We start from the raw sequence: 19999 nt of genomic DNA on the forward strand, positions 1-19999 counted from the left end.
CTTTAAAATATTCTGATGCTTCAGGGGTTTATGCAGTAATCATTGAATTCTGTGCTCACTGGGTTAGAGCTGACCACTTGTTACTCAATACCTCCACAATAATTTCATCATTAACGTAAGAAGAGATACATTTAAGTTATCTGTAACTGTATTATTTAGGTTTAGTAGGTTTTTAAAAATCTAAGGTGTTTGTCATTATATTTGTGCATTAGTAGCTTTTAGTAAACTCTGCTTTCTTCACTTGGTCAGATGTGTCTCATGCAAACTACAGCTCGGTTAGTATTAAAAGGCACATTTGCACACAGTAATGAGGCTGTTTGTAGCCTGAGGTTGGCGTCTGAGGTCAGTCTTCAAGGTTAGACTGTCATCTTAGACCACAACGCCAGTAAATGCATCCATGCTCTCGTCAACCCCTCGATGTTCCTCAGTCACAAACGCAAGTCCCCGATAGGATTCACTCTGGAGCTGGCCCATTTAGAAAACCCCAGTTGAGCTCCTGAATGCCGACATGAGGCCGCAGAAAACCAGGACAGAAGCTATTTTCAATGCAGCCATCACAGAAGCATAAAGCATCAGGAGCGGTTCCTCATCCAGAGCTCACGGGTTCAGCGTGTTTGTTCTGCGATGACGGCTGTGTGGGCACACCAAGGGTTTTTACAAGTTACCAACCTCTGACCACTAAGTAGGTATAACAAAGGACCTGCCATTCCTCCACATACTGTATTCACCTGCTGTTATTAAAGTAATAGGTAAGTGATGGAGTTCAATCTCAAGAAATCTGGTGTATAAAAAAAAGAGAGGAGAAAAACAGGGGGAGAGATAAAGACCTGTACTTAAAAGCCCCTTTCACTTCCTGGCTCTAACCTTTAAAATCACTCCAGCAGACTGAGTAAATGTTTTTCTGGTGATGCTAGTGTGAACAGGTCAGAGTCAAACAAGAAAACACAGGGAGACAACGAAATGTGTGACAAAGGGTTTTGGCTCAGTCACAGCAGCGGTACATCAGCAGCAGCATCACATTAAAGGACAGAACTAGGCACAATAATACAAATAGAACTGTCTGCATAAAAACAGTCAAAGCCTCATAACCACAAGAATATTAGACATTTAGCAACAAACTTTTAAACCACTGATTTTAGAGGAAAGTGATTTGTTATTAGTTCAACTTGAATCTATTTGCTTATTTAATTTTTGTGCTTAGTTTGACATTCTCCTGAAAATGCTCACTTTCAAATAGCTACGTCATTAAAATCATGCAAATCAATGTTCTGAACAGATCATCAGGGTTGTTTAGCATTCAATCTAGAAGCCCCAATTGCTTCATTATACATCTGTAATTAAAGCGCACACCAAAATAACTATTACGCATTAATCATAACACGTAAAGTTTTGTTTGTGAGTGAATAATGTGAAAACTACAAAATAAAAGGTGTTTACAAAATTTAAAAAAAGCAGCAAAGCTACAGGCAGCAAAATATCAGATAGAGCAATCAGCAAAGCGTGGCGCTACTGATGAGCTCTCTGCGCTACTGGCAGAGAGCTCATCACTCACACAAACCTAAAAACGCACCAACTCTTGAATAGCAGCGATGTAAACAGGTTGCGCCACTCCTCGTCGTGCAGCCCCACAGGAGTAGTAGGTGTCTCTCGCGGGTCTACTGTGATGCTTGAGCTGACAATCATCATTAGCAATCATAATCAGCAGATGCACTGGAGACTCCTGGAGGTGGGTGTAATTGGATGCAGGAAGCAGGAAGCAGGACTGGCATCATTACTGATGAGCCTTCAGGTGTCCTGTAACACACGGGGCGCTTTTAAAGTGTCCTCAGCAGGGTCTGCTGTGTTCGAGTGTGGAGGCTTTCTGCGTTTTCACTCGCGCTCGCGCTCACTGTATCCTGTGAGAAAGCGCGGCGAAGCAAGACGTCAGCAGGATGAGCAGCGTCTGCCGCGATTCGACATCATGAAGAAGTCAAGCGGCCTGTTTACAGAACATTCCTTCCACGCCGGCAAATATTAAAAATACTCCTCTCCAGTCGCAGCTGCTCTGCCTTCACACTCCTCTGCCTTCTCCTCACAGGGGAATGGGAATGATGGGGTTGATTGAACTTGTCTGCGCCTATGAATATCTGTATCTGCCCGTCTGCCTGTCCATCCACCAGTCTGACTGGACAGTGAACGCTGAGGCTAAAATAACATTAATGTATGTTAAAATGCATGCATGGGTTATTTACCTTTGCTGGGTTCCATCAACTGATTAACAGTCATTTGTAGATTAGGAAGGATGGAGTCAACTGCTCACTTAAAAAGCTTTATAATTGTGCTTTTTGCTATTGTTCATTGTGTTCTTATGGTTATTTATTATCTGCTTCCTCACAAAAACACATGCAAATTCTGCATGTTCATGCTTGACTGCGTCTTTGTGACACAAATGTGTCACACGGCCATAGGGTTCGGGCTTTTTACTGAAATACTGTATATTTTAGTGCCACCCTCCCCCTCATCTGCTGATGCAAACTAGTCTAGGTAGGTTTAGGTTGATTCAAATAGAAGCCAACGTTCTAGTAGGAATGGTTTAAACATACACTATGTGAGAAAACTAGGGCAAATGCAGATGTCAGAGGACCCACAGAAAAGATTAGAAGTCCTGTCACACTTGAAAGGTACAAAATTACGAGGGTTTTTTGAAAACCATGGGAGAAGATCTGGAAAGAGCTTGAACCACTACGGGGAAAAAGGAAGGTATATGGCAATTAAAAATATTTGGTGTGCTTCCGCTCCTTTGTTGCGCTGCTGCAGCTGTGACACACCGAGTAACTCAGGCTCCTCCATTTGACAAGACAATACCCTTCACGAACTTAAAATGAGCCTAATGAGGAAAATCTCAGTCTCACACAAAAAAGAAGTCAGCAGTTTGATGACACGTTTAGCACTAATGGGGTCTTTATCTACAGCACTTTCAGTCTTAAAGCCAGCTTTTGCCAAGAAACGCAACTAAGAAAAAGCCTTTATTAAAATGATATTAGCTTATTAGACACACATCAGTACAGATGTTTTGATGAAGAACATACTGATGATGATAATTCATCAACGACAGTTTTTAAACATTTCAAGAGCAGAAGAAGTGAAATTGTTATTGTTTGACATTTGCAACAAGCCAATTCAAAGTCAACAATATTAAGTACCTGTTGAGATATTTCTGAGCCTGACCTTTTTTCACACAAATGTCACAATATGGATCCAAAGTTTGTTTACACAGTAAAATTGTTCCTGTCCTGCACAGTGTGCATCACTTTATTTAATTGACAATGACAATATTTCTGTGGTTTCCTTATGAAATAATAGGATTTGATAATGATAAAATAATGGGAATTTTATCTTTTGATGTCGCTTTGTGTTTTGCTTCTAACCGTTTGTTCTGTGGATAAGTCATTTTTTCATTTAAAGATAAAGTAAAAGCAATACATTGAAGGGCAACTCTTCCAAACAGCAGTAACGCTGCAATGTATGGTCTGCAGAGAGAAACAAGTACACACATGTTCAGTCCTACAGGTCTTTTTCATGGTATGTCTGTGCACCAAATACCAAAGAACTAGAGGTGATGCAACTTCACAAACACAGCCTCCGGGAAAGAAGCACCTAGTTCTGAGGCAAAATGTAAAGAAGCAAAATAAAAGTGAAAGAAACTTTCCTTTCAATAACTTAAAACCATCTGCACTTCATGGCAATGTTGCGTTTCAAGTTTTCACAGCTCTACTGTAGTTCCTCGTTTAAATTAAGCTATTTTGCAGGTGAACTGCATCTAACTGCAGGGGCAATGAGTGTTAGACTGAAAACACCACAGTGGAGAGTGGAGGAGCCTCATTGCCCCAAATCAGGCTGTGGTGGAATTTAAGCCAATCCTGGAAAAGTTGCATATGTATGCATCTATTGATTTAGGTTTATGTTACGAAACAACACAAATTTTTCCTGACAAATTTAGGACAAACAATTATGTCAGTTCATTTTCTTCCTGCCAGGCAGTCAATGAATGACAGGACCATCTCTGCAAGCCCAAACCTGTGCCCACAGGAGCACAAACACAAACGACGGGGTTTCACACAGCATTCCAGCGTAAAAATGTGTGTCAAGTAGTGGGGAAATAAGACTTGCAGGCAAATTGTTAGTGCTGCAATCATCTGGGGTTTAAGGGATTAACGTTGCCACCAAAAGCCTGGAAAGATTCACTCCGATAGAGCTCCAGAAGTATCGCCACTCATCCCATCGGCTGCATATGCAGGACATACAGTACACAGGATCCTGTCAGTCTCTATAGTGGGCCGCATGGGAGCTGAGAGCACGTGACCGACACATATGGCTCTGGAATCACGCCCCCACTCATAACCTTTATTTACTGCCACCCACACGCTGTCACACGTCTCGCTCTGATCCAGTTGCTTTTTCATCTCACGCTTTAACTACCTTTATTAGATATTATAAATAAACACCTCTTTGAAGAAGGTTGCCCTCTTTGAGTCTTTGAAACCACCTGTAAAACAAGTTTGTGGGATTGTGAGCTTGAGTTATTTAGTCCAAATTATTAACTTGGACTTTACAAACAATATGTCCAGCAGCATTTCTCTTTCCATTAACCCCTTCCTGTCTGGTTAATGAACACCTTAAATTCCACAAATTCCTCTCTATAACACAAGCTCTCTCGGGCAATAGTGGACTGATTTTACTCTAAGCGGAATAAGAGCAATAAGCAATTTTCCTGGTTTTAAAGAACAACGGCTGTCATGTCTGTCAGGTCCACTCTTTAAGAGATGCAGTGTCTACGTAGACTGTTTACCTCCAGGTCCTGGAGAGCGGGTAAGAGAGATTTTCACTGCAGACGCCTCGTCAGCTCCCACTAGAAGTTGATGAAACTACTGACCAATGCGATTCTTTTGAAATGAACTGCCAAAGCCTCAAATACTCACAGCGTAACACTCACTGTTGAAGACGAGCAGCTCTAAACATCACGCCCTGCCCTGCGCGTCTAACAGCCTGGCGGTTTCAGGAGCGTGGCTCTTTATTGGCTGCTGGCTTTTATGATAAGAGTTCATATTTAGTGCATTAAAAATCAAATAATGCAGCAATTAGAGGCGAACTGCTCAGCACTTCTGTCGTTAATGACTAATAGTGCTAATGCCTTTTATTGATGTTTCACTACTCTGCGTCAGGAAGTCTGGAGGATATTAAAAAGTGCCTCTTCCCATCATTACCTGCTGTAAGTAGTGTTGATTTAGCTGATCCTAATCCTGTGTTGTCTGTTTCACCGTGAAGCACCATCCAACAAGGTGCCCTACGTACAGTATGTGCACCTTTTGAGAATATGCAGACCAATTACGCACAGGTACACACGCACAGGCACACACACACGAAAATGGTTTGTTGAATGACTCAACTTGTCTGTCTCTGCTATGCAGAACTGGATTGCGTTATAAACTTCCATTCAAGTTTAAACTCCATGTGGGCAGCCCTAATTACCCAAGGCTTACAAGTCTTTACATAGTATTTATAGAGACAAGCTGCGTCTATTATACAATTAGACTTAAATCTCGTAAAGTTAAATGTAGGGATTTGATAGTTTTAAAAGGTCTTCCAGTGTTTGCTCTTTATTCGGCCTGAATCATATGGTTGTCTCTTTATTTAAAGCTTAACTTCAATCCAGTTGTTGAAATAATGTGCAATGTATTAAAATATGGTCTGATGCCAAACCTACTATAGTGGAGCACTCTAATGTAATTCAGTCAAGTAGATTAAAAGGTGGAAAGTGATCACATCCTCATCTTAAGAGAATGTTTGTTTGGGAGTCAGAGTTACACGAAACGCAAGAACATGTTAATATATATTTGTTCTGTGTTTATGGATCTTGTGAGGGAGGTCCTGCATTAAACAAACCGTGACAAATTTATAATAAACATTGAGCTACAGTAATACTCCTCATATGGAAAATATTCCTTACGCCTAGCCAAACCAGTGGTGATGCTGATCCATCCAGTATCCAGAAGAATGGAAACATTTGCTGCCCCTGAGATGAGAGATGGAGTTTGAAATGTGATCACACGCAGGAGCGGACGTAATCCAGAGCGATTTAGAGGGAGGAGGGAGAGCACGAGTCTCTGGCCATGATGCAGTGACGCCACGCACGAGACCGGGATTATAAACCCTGGATTACACACATCCACCATTGGATCTGGCCCAGGGCCTGCTTTCACTCAATTTATTCTGAAGCTTCCGCTGTGAGGAGACAAAGCACAGCAGTTCATCTGTCATGACATATATGCGAGCTACGGAAGGATAAAAACCGTAGAGCTACTGCATCTGGAGGTTAGAGCTTTTTGACTAAAGAAGAGTGGAAAGACATGTTGCAAAACACTAGACTGTTAAAGGCTAGTACAGTTTAATGCAGCAGAACGAACATGACACCATTTTAGACAGTCTTCTTCCCTGACAAGCCTAGTGCCTACATTTCCCACAATGCATCTTGAACATTAGCATCATTTCCCAGCATTTCTGAATTTAAACTGGGAAATGACAACATATCAGTCCTTATTTTTAGGTGGTAATGAAAGTTTTTGGGAGTAGATATGTTGGAGAAAGATTTATTTAAATAATGATGGTTAATTTCGAGCCACCAGCAGATCTGTGTTATTTGTAGCTTCTTAAAATGGTGGAATTTTCATTTTCTTCTCCACCTACTCTCAAGACTCTCTGTAGCCTCTTGTTTAGTCTCATTTGTTTAGTCGTGTGCCACCAGTGGCATCAATTTGCATGACTAGTCACACATCCAACTCAAAACACGTACAACAGCCTCTTGTTAGGCACAACACCTAAACTCACATAAGGGAACCTGGTACGTGCATATATTTTTTGTCTCTCTTGTAGTTCACAGTCAATTTATGGAGCTGAGTCACACTCGAGTGGAGGCGTTTAATCTCAACAGTGGTGTGACACAACCTCAATTATCCTTCACTGCAGCCGCCGTGATCATACTTGGACTCAAATCTAATTGAAATGTAGAAATTCGCTGCCTTACAATAAACCAATGGTGCTCGTATATTCAGAATAATAAGCTTTTACCTTACACTAATCTTGAAAACTCAGAAATAATCATGAAAGGCACAGATATTGGCATGTACAGTAAACAGAGTAAGGCTGTCAAGCAGTGTGGTAATTAGTTATTTAGGTTAATGTGAATTAAAGCACTCAATGTTCATATGCTTTCGTCTTTGTATAAAAATAAAGCAAAGCCTGAATACATTAATGTGGTGAAATAGTTGTGTTTGTGCTTTGAAATTCCCAATTCCAAGCAGGCAAGACACAAATCAACTGGGATCACAGGTTGAAGGCAGCACTGCGAAGCCCGACCTGAATTATCTTGTGCTCCAATAACAACTCAAAAGGTCAAAGCAAGAGGGCAGCTCAGGGAAAATTGGAAAACTGTCCGTCAGTAGGACGCCAAAACCACATCGGACATGTCCGGATAAGTCTCAACTACCCTGATAGGGATTTACTCCCATAAATCAACTGTAACAGTATCTAGACTATCTAGAGATGTTACAGGAACTGTAGTTACAAAAATCACAGGATGAACTGTATCCAACTGGAATTAGGACAAGTTACTAGAATAAGAATAATAAATAAAAGTAAGAGTAAGTAAGCATAAAAAGGTCATTTTAACAATGCACACCATGCCATAATGTCACTTGGTTAGTCTCAAAGCTTTTGGGAAACTTAAATAAGCTGAATAAACTGAAATAAGCAGCAGGACACACTACTGTGTACACAGAGTTTTCTACACAGAGTAGAAAACAATCATGTCCATTTTGTTAGAAATGTGTTTATGACATTAAGCTTCTGGGCTTCAGCTATTTCAGTAAAATCAACATAATCAATATTTCTCATTCTGTACACTGTCAATGACTGAAGTCATTAAGGAACAAGCTATTGATGGAGTACAGCCTCTGGTAAACAGCCCCCTCAGGGGCAGTCAGTAGAAATGCCAGTGGAATCCCTGCTCTCTGTTCCCAGCCCAGCGCCACTGAGCAAAATGACCATCTGTTTGGGGCCATTTCCACTCGTCTCCCAGCACAGTCCAACCACAATATGCATCGAGATGGAAATCAAAACAACCCAGGAAGGTTTGGGAGCCAACACTCCCTAATAACTGAAGCAAAGCCAAAGGGAAAATCAGAACTGGGTGGGATGACAAAGATTAGTTCATTTAAAAGCATGTCCCATTGTGCCAACAGCACACGAGCTGTAAAGCAACTCTTTCGTGTGATGTGTCAGTGAGGGTTACAGTAAAAGCATTCACAGCACATTCTGGTGGAATAGAAGCAGTACAATACACTGACCACGCAGAATAACTCACAAGCCAAATGCCCTATTTTGAAACCTGAGATAAGAGATGTTGACTTCAAGTCAAACTGGCAAAACACCAGCTCTGACATGAGGTTGAAACAGTCAGAGTTCCCGTTCCCACAGCAACATGTTTTTCCCACAACCCAATGCAACACGACAACTTGCATCCAAGTGAACGCACCGAATCATTTCAGTTTTCCCAACGAAACAAACTGTGGCTGCTGGAAATATTCCAGTAATAATGAGAACCAAAAAGGCTCATCATGTGTCTGCCTTCAACTGAACTGTTTTCATGCATTTGTCTTCTTTTACGACCCTGTTCTCGCTTTTTAGAGAATTATTCTCAGATTCAGGTCCATGGGTATGTTATCAATCTTTTGTCCATACTCTGTGGCTAAAACCTGCTGTACTCCTTTCGTAATCTGATTAAATAGGTGACATTTGTCAAACAAGATTTTTTGCCCTATGTGCTCAAAAACAAGAAGATTTGTATCACTATCTTACTGGATTGCAGACTTAATACTGTATCAGATTAGTATCATTACCATCATTTGTTTTTTTATCTCACTCTTCCAGCACTTGGCTTTTCTGTAAACCATCCGATAGCCATGTTCCAACCCCTCTGCAGGCGACAGAGAGATGTGCCAAATTCATCTCAACATGGAACTGAATACTAAAGATGAGGGCAAAAAAAAATCAGGTTAGAGTGAAGTTCTAGCGCTCTCCCAGAGTTCAAAGTTTTAATGAAGAACCCAGAGCTGTGTTCCATCACTGCCATGGCAACATCACACTACTGTGAAGCAGAGTTCACATGTGGGTGCATCTGTATTAAGATGGGGGGGGTTGTAAAGAGAGTCAATCTGTTTCTTTGGCCACCAACTTAAATGGGAATCAATCCTGAGGATAAAATCTGTTTGCTATTTGACAAAAAGGTCTGTTTGCTATTAAAAAAAATGCCCACAGCCTGTAAAAATAACATTCCCTGCAAAAAGTAAGTACACCGCTTATGGATACACATGCACACAACAAACCCCTTGTCAATATTAATTGTAAAAAATAAAAGTAAAAAAGGTGAAAAACAAAGTATGAAACCCATCCACTGAACAGTTTATGCCTGAGAGAGAATTAATGGGTGAACTACTAAGCCTTCAGTATATAAACACGCCTGCAGTGCAGGGTGGGGATGGACTCCACTCTTCCCTAAGATGACAAATCCATGCTGTGTGATGCACCACCTAAGCCTCTTTCAGAGCCAGAAAAAAAAAAAAAAAAAGCTTGCGCTATGGCTCTAAAAAAACACATGACTCAAAATCCAGAGAGTGATGCAATCACTGGTTTCACCCAATGAGCAAAGGAGAAACATACTGAACAGGGAGGAAGGAGAGAGACAAAACAAGATTTTTGCCAAGAGTGTCCCTGGAGGGATCAACGCCGTACGCATGGTTCTGGCAGCTTTGTCACCTCTGCTGTTGATACACAATATGTGTGGCCTGTCCAAGCGTTAGGGAAGCCGTATTATTAGCGCCAGTCCAAAAACGTGTCCCTTTGTGACTTCACAAAAACTCAATTAGTTAATTACTACAGGAGAAGCCCCAAAGCACCTTTTAAGAGCCCAGTCAAATTTAGAAATGAGCTCTGTGGACATGATTAACTGGCTGCTGTCTCAAAATATTTAATGTTGGTAAAGTAGGGAGTGTTAATGTGCTTCTCCTCAACACATTCATCCCATTACATTCATTCCAAATTTAGGTAGCAAAAATTGCAAAATCTCCAGTTTCACAATAATGAGCAAAGGCAACAATGAGACACAGCTGGACTGAATCTGAACATCAGCAGTGCAATGTTTGACATTTTTGTGGCTTTTCAAAGCTTGTTCTTATTCAGTTCACATTTATACTTTTCCCCACGTTCTCAGCATCACAAAAAGAACGACTGTACCTTTCCTTTTATTTGAAGGACAAATCCTGCAGCCTAAGGAAACTCTTATTATACACAGTTGTGGAAGCGAACTGCAGCACATGAATCCATTATACAAAACAGGGCGGCTGTTGTGAACATGTGTGAATAGTACTGGGATTGCATCTCCCTTAGGTCATTGACACATTCACACTATACCCTTATCTCCCTCAGTGAACGAGTGATGAACACAAAAAGATTCTAAGTTCAGAAGTCAGTTGCACGAACAATAGGATGTACAAGAGTAGGGATAAAGAGAGAGAAATCCAGGGAAAGAAGTACATTTTCAAAGAGGCACAAAGCTTCAAAGAGACACATGGAGCTGACCTTGTGCTCTTAAGGAGCCACTGAGTGGTTTATTAAGGCAGGAGAGCACCACTGGAAGATCACAGTCGCTAGATTGGAGCACCCGCTGTCTGTCTGACAGACAAAGAAGCCCTAATTAAAGCAGGCGACATGTCCCTCAAGTGGCTGGCCTACTTGGCTAAATGAGGATTTAGAATAAAGCCCAGAGGAAATACTCCATTTTATTGCAATATTTCAAAGAGACAGAGAGAGACGCACCTGAGTGAACGACACCAATGAAAGACAAGCTGAAGGCTCGTCTGAGCTGACTAAACGGGCGGAATCACATCATGTGCAAACAGCGAAGCTCAAGCCAAAGGCCGTTTTACCAGGCTCGGGTTACGACTACGCCTCGATGCTGTCTAGGAAAGACGCACCTACTGAAAGATGCACCTAATGAGACACAATGAACAGCTGGATTGTGGAAACTGGGCTAAGCTATTTGGATCCTTTATAGGCCATTATGATTAGGATGCTCATGGACAGCTCAGAAGCAACTACTGTAGTAATATTAGCACATCAATAGACATGAAATAAAAACGTTCAGCATATCTACTGTAACCATAAAAAAATGAAAGGAAATCAAGTTGACTGATTATGAGGCCAGTATGTCTTTTACGTCAGATGGTATCGACCGGATACTTCAATATCCTTTTCATTTCAGACCCATTAAAATCTGTCCTTAACCTGTCCTTAGAAGGTTCCCAACGTCTGGCATTTTAATATGTCACAAACCTATAAATGTTATTTCACAGGCCTAGGAGACAACTCTCATTCTTATATGGTGGCATCTATTGATTTCCTTTATCCTTGGCTTCCTGTATTGCATATTTATAATGGGATTGGCTTTCGAAGCCACCAGATGCAGTCAGTTTCCAGTGTTAGGTAAGTAGCTCCAAAGGTGTGAGTGTGATTGTAAATTGTTGCCTGTCCCCATGTGTCAGGCCTGTGATGGACTGGCGGTGTCTAGGGCGTACCCCAGCTCTCACCGGATGACAGCTGGTACAGGCGTCGGCAACCCTGCGACCTTTAAAATGAAAAGTGGTTCACGGACGAATGGAAGGTGCTTTCAGACATCAGGGTTCAATATTAGGCTATGCAATTATCTAAAAAAAGAAATTATGCATGCATTTTAAAAGTCTGAAAGCAAGTAAAATGTGCTGGTTCTGGATTCTGTGGGGAAAACGCTATTTGGATTAAAGAAAGATTTGAAGTGGGCTGGAAAAGATGGCCTCTCCTTTTCTTCCCCAGGTTGACTCAAACAAAGCTTGACTTCTAAATGCAGCCACTAATCCACAGAAATCTATTCAGTATTATTATTCCACAAGACAAGGAGACAATGCAGCTTATCAGTATTGATAAGGTGCCTCCTGTGGGATTTAAGTGGGTGATAACAGACAAATCAGCTTAGCGAGCCGACAATGCGTCTTAACGTTGGGCAGCCGATACCGCCCATGTGCTGCCTGCCAACTGTGCAGGGACTCTCGACAGCATGAACGGTTAGAACTGTAAGATTGATTCATATCTGTAACAAAGAATGAGCCATAGGAGAAGTCTCTCTCGCCATCTGATTGACTGGAAAATTAAGTGTGCAAGACCTCCACCTCCCACTGACAGTGGCTCCATCACATGGCAGCCTGATTTCTGTTTTCCATGTTCCCTCGCATCGTTCTAACGAGGTATTTTTAGCCTGCCACGAGCAGCTGTGCATCGGTTTCATGAAGAGGGAGTCTGGGGTGAATGATTTCAAATACATAAACTTTTACTCACACTGCCGTCGCTGCATTTCTAACACTGTGCATTTCATTTCCAATTCACAGCTACGAAATGTGCTGCCTTGGATCGACTGCAAACCTCGAGCACAACACGAAGATTGAAAACTCGCCTACTGTACATCCAGTATAAAGTAGATGTTACAATGCTGCCGTATCATTACAGCATTCTATGAAAATTTGTATGGGGGATTTCCTGCTGAATGAATGACAGCAGAGTACAATTAGCTCCCAGCTTTAGTCAGAAGCAATTAGGGTCAGTGGACACACTTAAGGCATGAGGGACTATTTAAGTGTTGACAGAGACACAAGGGCGTTCTGTTGGGGGTTCCTGAGTCATCACTTACGCCTGTGTGTGAGGCACTCGCTGGTCGTCCAAGTCGTAGGCCATGTGGGTCAGCCTTGACCCGGGGGATGAACTGCGGACACAATGACAGGACACTCAAACGCCGGGTCGCCCGTGCACGTGGCTGCTTTGTGCCGCGTCTCCGCTCCACGTGAGGAGTGCCTGCGTTCCGTCTGCCTCGCCATTAGCCGCGAGGCTCTAATGGACCGGGACGTCGTCACCCTGCATGGGCGCGTGCCGTTCGAGAGCGAAACAGAGCTGTCATTGTCCGAGTCCAGCGTGGAGCAAACCGACTGAGGCGACGGGAGTGATGGGGAACTCCGCAGCGCTGACCCGCCCTCCATTTAAAGCGGCCAGTTAAACGGCGGGGTCATCACTCTGCCGCTGAGCGTACGGCGAGTGTGCACTTCAAATATGATTCAGTCCCAGTTTACGGGAATCCTGGCTGTTCAACAAAGCCACAGCAAAGATGGCACGTTTCCAATCACATGATATTATTCATGGTTAGGCTTAAAGTGTCGGAGCCAAGCGATTCACGTAATGCTGACAGCATCATGCGCTCGCTCAGTTAAGAGCACAAGGACTGTAACATAAGCCTATATTACCCCACTGACTATATTTAGCTCTCCATCTCTGTTTCCATGGGAATGAAGAGTTCACTGTGAGCGGCTGGGGCCTCGGGTATTTTCCAGAAGCAAAAAAAAAAAAAAAACACAACAGAATGACTGCCTCCTGAACCATAGCTGGCTTTTCCACAGCCTGGTGGGTTTGTCAAGTGATCATTTCCACTCTGCCGAGTCCAAGCATCGCTGCGTCTGTGTTCAACCACTGTCCTAGTTTTCTCAGGCCCGTGCCGTCAGTGAAGACAGGCTTTCACTTCACTACATCTGGACAAGGTTTTAGCTCCATGTTCTGGCCTTGTTCCATTATTGGGGCTTTTACTTTGGAGAGAAAGTATTAGAGTTAAAGCTACATTTGACCAAATTTCATTTAGCAGTGACGTTCACATATACTAGATCATTTAAAGTGCTGAAAGGAGTGCCAGTCAAAGCTAAATATAAACAGAAAAAAAATGTTTGAAGGTGTGTGTTCTCAATCCAAGCTGTGTCCCATCCACTTATCAGCAGCCCACTTCCTGGTTCCCTTGGTGGAAGCGCGACCTTGCACTGAGCTTCTGATGCAACGCGGACAGACATTTCCTGCCAAGATGCAAGATACAGGTCCACGTGGAGCCAAGGCTTCAATAAAGCCTCTGCAGACATCAATGACACTTTAAATGTTCCGACGCAGACAAGCGCAGACATTGATGTACGATAATAACAGTGTCAGAGTGGTTTTATGTGCCGATAGCGCTGATGCCTGCGGAGAGGTTTGCTCTCGGTGTGAAGCCAGGGTCTACAGGCGCATAAATAAAGCCTCTCCACAGAGCAGGCGCTTCCTGTTTTGGATCCCTCATCACACAGCAGCAGCAGCATCGTTGGCAGCAACGCTGGGGTTTCCCCTCATTGAACGTGACCCTCAGAGTAGCCTGCCTGGAAACCCACCGGCCTGTTTAACACGGCACTACTCCTTTACTGCATATGCGCTTGCCTGAAGGCAGAATGCGCCATCAGCGTCGTCGCCCCTCCGCCTCTGCTGATTATTCTAACATTGCATGAATCAACAGCTGTGGATTTTTTGTTGTTCCAGTCACAGTGAAGCTGTGATCTCCTATAGATCCCTCTCCATCTTGATAAATGATAAATATATAGCATAGCGTGCTTTGTCAAGCGACTGGCGGTGACTCTTCATAGAACTTATGCTTCATACTGTAGTGGGTGAATCATAAGTTTGGCAGTCATTTGTTGAGATCAGAGAAAGAAAATGCCTGTGGCACAAAGACTTTCCTAGTGTCATACTGTGTCTGAGTTTTAATGGTGAGCCAGATTATTTGCCTTGTGCTAAGGACAAAAATCTACATCCATTAGATTTTCGCATTAATTCAACCATTGGACCCGATCCTCACGATGGCGTATAATAAAGCAGGACTATTAATTGTATTAACTTCTATGGGGTGAAAAATGCTCAGTTCCCTACTGTAAAAGCACAAGTACCAATACCCTCACGCGCACAAACACACGCCTTCTCCTGTTTCCATCGCATTCTAATTTAGCCTTTCAGGCGAAGGAGGTTCACGGCTCAGCGAAGGCATTCAGCCCAGCCCCCATTCTACAAACATCTGCCCTGTTCTCCTGCTGCTCCTGCATTCACTCCCCTCTGGAGCAACAACAACACAACCTGGGAGCCACAAACCTTCCAACTCTAGCTTTCATCATTAAAGATGATTCTGAATATACTCCACCCCAACGAGCCGTTGAATGAGAAAATGGTTTCATGGTTTTCATGCTAAAATTAGAAAACCCCATCGACATACAGTATAGTCTCCCCCCATTCTGCTTTTGTCATGCAGCTGCGAGGAAAGCCCCTGCCTCCCCCATGAGACGCTCCATCTGCCGCTGTGCAATAACCACCACCGCTGTGTCTTTTCAAGCCTGTCTCCTTTTGTTTGTGTATTTTTGATGTGTGCAGCATCCGACCATTAGGGATCCTGCACCTGGCTCAATCAGCTGTGAAACATCCAGAGAGCAGGAGGCCATGCTGCTCCGATAATGAGGAGAGGAAAATAAAAAAGGTGAGGATGGAGTTGATCCTCCGTTGTGCCACCGCGTTACCTCAACAGGCATGTCTTACTGTGAAAGTCGGCCCCGTGAGTCACGCGCAGCTCAGCAGAAATCTGAGGCTGCTGTTGATACAGTATATGAGTCATGAAACAGAGATGCAGGCCTCCATCACGTTGGGGCCACTTTGATTAGTAGAAATAAGTATGAAAGTGAAAGTGAATTTTTAAACTGAAGGAGCACAGTGTGGTTAGCACCGCTGCTAACATCCGAAACCTGACCGCCGCAAGGCACTACAGGCGTGACGCCGAGCGAAGGCGTGAGAACACATGTAGAATCAAAGAGCAGGAGGAAGTCGGTCCGACGGCCGACGCGGCTGAAAAAAAGAGAAGCCTTTCAGGCAAAAGAAAGCTGCTCGAGACGAGGCGGCAGCGACGCGCTGCGCGGCTCAGCACGGCGGAGGCCCAGTACTCACCCCTGGCAGACAACTTCTTGGTATTGATTATTTTGGCAGCGTATTCCTGCCCTGTGGAGATCTTCATGCACCTCCTCACCACAGAGAAGGCGCCCCTACACAAAGAGAGGTCACGGTTGGTCAGGATTTCCAAAACACCCAGGGACACGTTGACATAACCATGGATCTACATGTGTATGACCACGGTTATGTTATACAAATTACATCTCCAACACTCTAGTAATAACTGGCTTTTACAGTATGTGACACAATTAGCAGCCTGCAAACACTAGTCAACAGAGCTCTGCTTGGCTTTGGCTGTTTTGAACAGGATGAGTTGATCGAACATTTGAAAAACAGAAAAAATATTAATAATAATTATAATATCATTAATAATATAATGACTGGATTGATTCTTGTTGATCATAAAAAGTAAGTAGAAGTGCAGCGTAGAAATCTAAATATTAAAAAGTGGAAACACGCACGCGCACGGCGCAGAGAGCTGGCTGTGAAGTGAGGGAGATGTCAATCAAGCACAGGTTGTACACGCCCACACAGTCCTGATGAAACGTGTAATAAGTGGTGAACACCTGTGTGGGTTGACTTTGGCTCGATAAGCCGCTAATCGCCGCTTCATACCAATATTTCATCCCAGAAATGATTAGGTAACAATGTGATTTTATCACCGACAGCCGGAATCTGACATCGCACCTACGGCAGCCAGACATTTGTGAACCTAAACGCAGTCTATAGCAGCATCTCCCGGAATCAGTGCAGCGTGGCAATTTGACTTGAATGAACACGGGGTGCCATTTTTATGAATGAAGATTCCTGCGCGTTAGAAACCACGCAGTGACCAGAGCAGCTCGGACTAATGAGAGGACGCCCGATGCTCGGCGCGAGGCCCTGCGTTAGTGTGACCAGCTCTCTGCTCCCTGCACGCGGGATTCTGGTGCGTTTGGGATTCTTCGCCCCAACAGCCCGGACGACTTTAAGGTGAAGGCCGGACCACGCCCCGCCCACCTGACTGAAACCCGCGTCCACCTGGATTTAAGCAACGAGTCACGCTCCTGACACTGAAGTGGAACAAAAAAAATGGTAAGGAGCGCGTGCTCAACCGAGCGCGTGCTCAGCTGGTGCGCGTCCAGAGCTAATGGGCAAGGAAGCGGTTCACGAGCGTCTAAGGGTGCGTTCGTTTTTTTTTTTTTTACAGCGGCTCACCGGGAGCGACGCGGCCGCTCGTCCGGATTCCATTTACGTTCGCGCCTGTCCGTACTTGCTCTTCAAGTCACCGCGTGCGCGCGCGCGTCAGAGCGTAACTTCAAGCCGGCCACGAACGATCAGCCGGCGCTCGTTCGTTCGGCGTCGTTCCGACGAACTCAGCGGCGCTTTGCAACGCCCAAACTTCATTGACAAGCTCTCCTATTTATTAGAAGCTTAAATGGGCGGCGACAGATTCTCAAAGTTGACTTTAACGATTAGATATGAAACCGCAGCAGCCCCGGGCGTTTTCAATATCCACGCTCGCGCTCTTTATCGTTGAACAGGTAGAATGACAGTTTTTTTTAAATCAGTTCGTGTGTCGTCCTTGCACGCGCCAATTACTGCGTAAAGGTGGTAACAGGTAGGCGCTAAATACCGATAGTGACAAGACGGCACAGTTTCAATATAGAAGCGCTGAGTAAATCAAATTTACTTACTTGCCCAGTTCCTCGTACAGCTGGTACTCATCAGTGAACCTGGTGCAGGTGGTCGAAGCCATGTTCAGGTGAGCAGAGGGAAAGTGAACGTCTCGGCGACTTTAATGCGCTCAGTAAATCCGCTCCCTGGTGCCCCAAAGTGCCACTTGTCAAAAATGACACACACAACCGACTCCCGGATGCACTAAAAGCTCAGCGTCGCTCCTCCCGGCTCCTGCTCGCACACCCCGGCTACTCCTGGACTTGACAGGGACGCGGCGACCCACTGTTATGTTTGTCTCTGCGCTGACACTTGGATTAGTTGACTGTGGTCAAGTTGCGGTTATGGAGAGCACCGCACATCCGTAGAAGTCTCTTCAAAATAAAACCCTACTCGGCCAGTAGAATAATCCTATTTTTTAAATAAAATTCGCCCAAATGTTAAAAAAAAGCCTTAGTCTTCCTTTATAACGTGTTTTTAATTCTCATGCATACTAAATAATAATCTTAATTTGTTTCATTTCGCACACACTCAGTCAATCGTACTTTTACAACATAAAAGTTAAAACAACTTCCGTATTTCTTGTTATGTGCGTTGTGCAGCTTGACGAGATGGGCTCGGACCCGAACGCTTCCTCTTTGGATGTGTTGCGCAGGGCTGCCACCTAGAGGCCGCAGAGCCGAACTGCTACATGCCTGCATCCTCTATTGCAAATAAATATTATGTAGGAGCATCAGCAGTTCTTCTCTTGTCTAAGGTGGCTGGATAAGCGTTTAGGGGAGTAACGAAAAAAGGTTTAAGCTTTTTAGCAGTCATCAGATCAATACTGTACCTACTGCACTGACCACTGACTGATATTAGTAGTTCTCAGTCAGTGTTTTTAGTTTTAGTGTTTTGATATTAGATATTTTAGATATTTTGCTGTGTTACTGTAGCAGCAGAGGCTGAACCCACTGACCTCAGCTGCCTACCATGTGTGCAGCTAAACTAATTCCATCATTTTACTTTACTTCCACCAAAGCTGTTACTGTAATTGCACATGCACACAAGGTGTCCTTAAGAAGCTGCTTCAAAAACCCGAGGATCCAGCGTATTAGATCTGTTTTTAGCAGAAAGCTACTGGCAAATCAAAGAAATCAGGCTGGGGTATATGAAACTGGGCCTGGTCACTCTGCACAGAGCTAGTCAGCAACTACGAGTAGTTGTAGAGAAACATTCCCAGATGACACAGATTGAAAATGAGGTTCACCTCACACACACACACACACACACCTGCTGTGAACTGTCTTGATAAATCCCTGTTTAAGCTGAGAGCTGATCTCATCAACCACTGGCTGCTTCCTGTGCTATCATTAGTTCACTGACACTGACCCGCAGAGTAAAGTCAGCTGCTAACACAGTGGTTCTCTGCACAGGATGACGTCTCAGTGAGAAATCATTGCTAAGTTGTCTATGTCTCACTGCATCAGTACCGTCACCATGACGATAAGGCATTTTTGACTTCTACGGACCAGCTCCTGAAGGTGGGCTCTCCACTGAGCAAATAGACTCAGGTTTGTTTCTATTTTACTAAAGGAGTTTTTTGACATATTTTAGATCAATGATTGATCTAACAACAATTTTATTCATCAGTCTTTTTTATTTACTTTCAGTGCTTTTAGGACATTATTTTTTTATTTTTTACAATGGAGCAGTGACACTGTTCATGGTGTCATACAGATTATAGCTATTTGTGCTGCTCGTGTATCTAGTATAGAGTAGGCTTGCACTGTGGATTAGCTCGGGGCTATAAATGAATGAAAGACTGGAAGTGCAGCATAACTGTGTCCACTAGAGGGAGGCTATGAATTTATAAATGAATTTATAAATGTAAAATGTAACAGCAGCGACTGCAAACGTTTGACCATGGGAACCAGTCAACCCATAGCACTCTTTTATGAACACGCAGGTTTATATTGTGATATACTGCTGTACATTTTTCCCAACTTACTCTTGGCGTGAGATGTAGTTCATGCATTTTCCTAAGCTCCCATCTGGTGGTGGGAGATGCCTGGAGAACAGGTCAGGGTGAAGACTCGGGAGGCTGCGGGAGATAAAGCTTTAACTGCAGCAGTAAAACTCTTCTCACCATTTCTGTAGTTTTATCTCTAACACTAGGTTTGACAATAAAAATAGCAGCATCGTGGCGTTTTTCCTCTACCAATACAGTAACATCTGAGGGAACCAGTATGACGCCATATGGAAAACGTCAGTCAGAGGTGACACCTTTTCTCATCATCCTGTCCTCTGTTCTTAAAGTGATTCAGGGTGACTGCCAAGACGTCCCCTGCTTTGTTTGTGTTTTGTCATTATTTCGCAAATGAATTAATTAATTCATTTACTTATTTACTTGCATTTTCCA

The 19999-nt window shown here is 43.6% G+C and overlaps 1 protein-coding gene across 8 annotated transcripts in view; it reads right to left on the reverse strand.

Annotated features, from left to right (window-relative positions):
- camk2d1 (calcium/calmodulin-dependent protein kinase (CaM kinase) II delta 1) overlaps nucleotides 1-17920 on the reverse strand; it is a 42634-nt gene extending 24714 nt beyond the window's left edge. For 5 of the 8 annotated variants that reach the window (XM_029127051.3, XM_055506869.1, XM_029127036.3 and 2 more), the window contains exons 1-2: nucleotides 17619-17919; nucleotides 15940-16034 (exon numbers count right to left, since the gene is read on the reverse strand). In XM_029127051.3, coding sequence (XP_028982884.1) covers nucleotides 15940-16034; nucleotides 17619-17680 — 157 coding nt within the window. In that variant the 5' untranslated portion in view covers nucleotides 17681-17919. Of the gene's footprint in view, nucleotides 1-15939; nucleotides 16035-17618 lie in introns of all 8 variants that reach the window. The other 3 variants (XM_055506868.1, XM_029127030.3, XM_029127064.3) reach the window with 2 other exon arrangements.
- Between the last annotated feature and the right edge of the window lie 2079 nt (nucleotides 17921-19999).

The sequence above is a fragment of the Betta splendens genome, chromosome 2 (genome assembly GCF_900634795.4).
Source record: "Betta splendens chromosome 2, fBetSpl5.4, whole genome shotgun sequence".
NCBI lineage: Eukaryota > Metazoa > Chordata > Actinopteri > Anabantiformes > Osphronemidae > Betta > Betta splendens.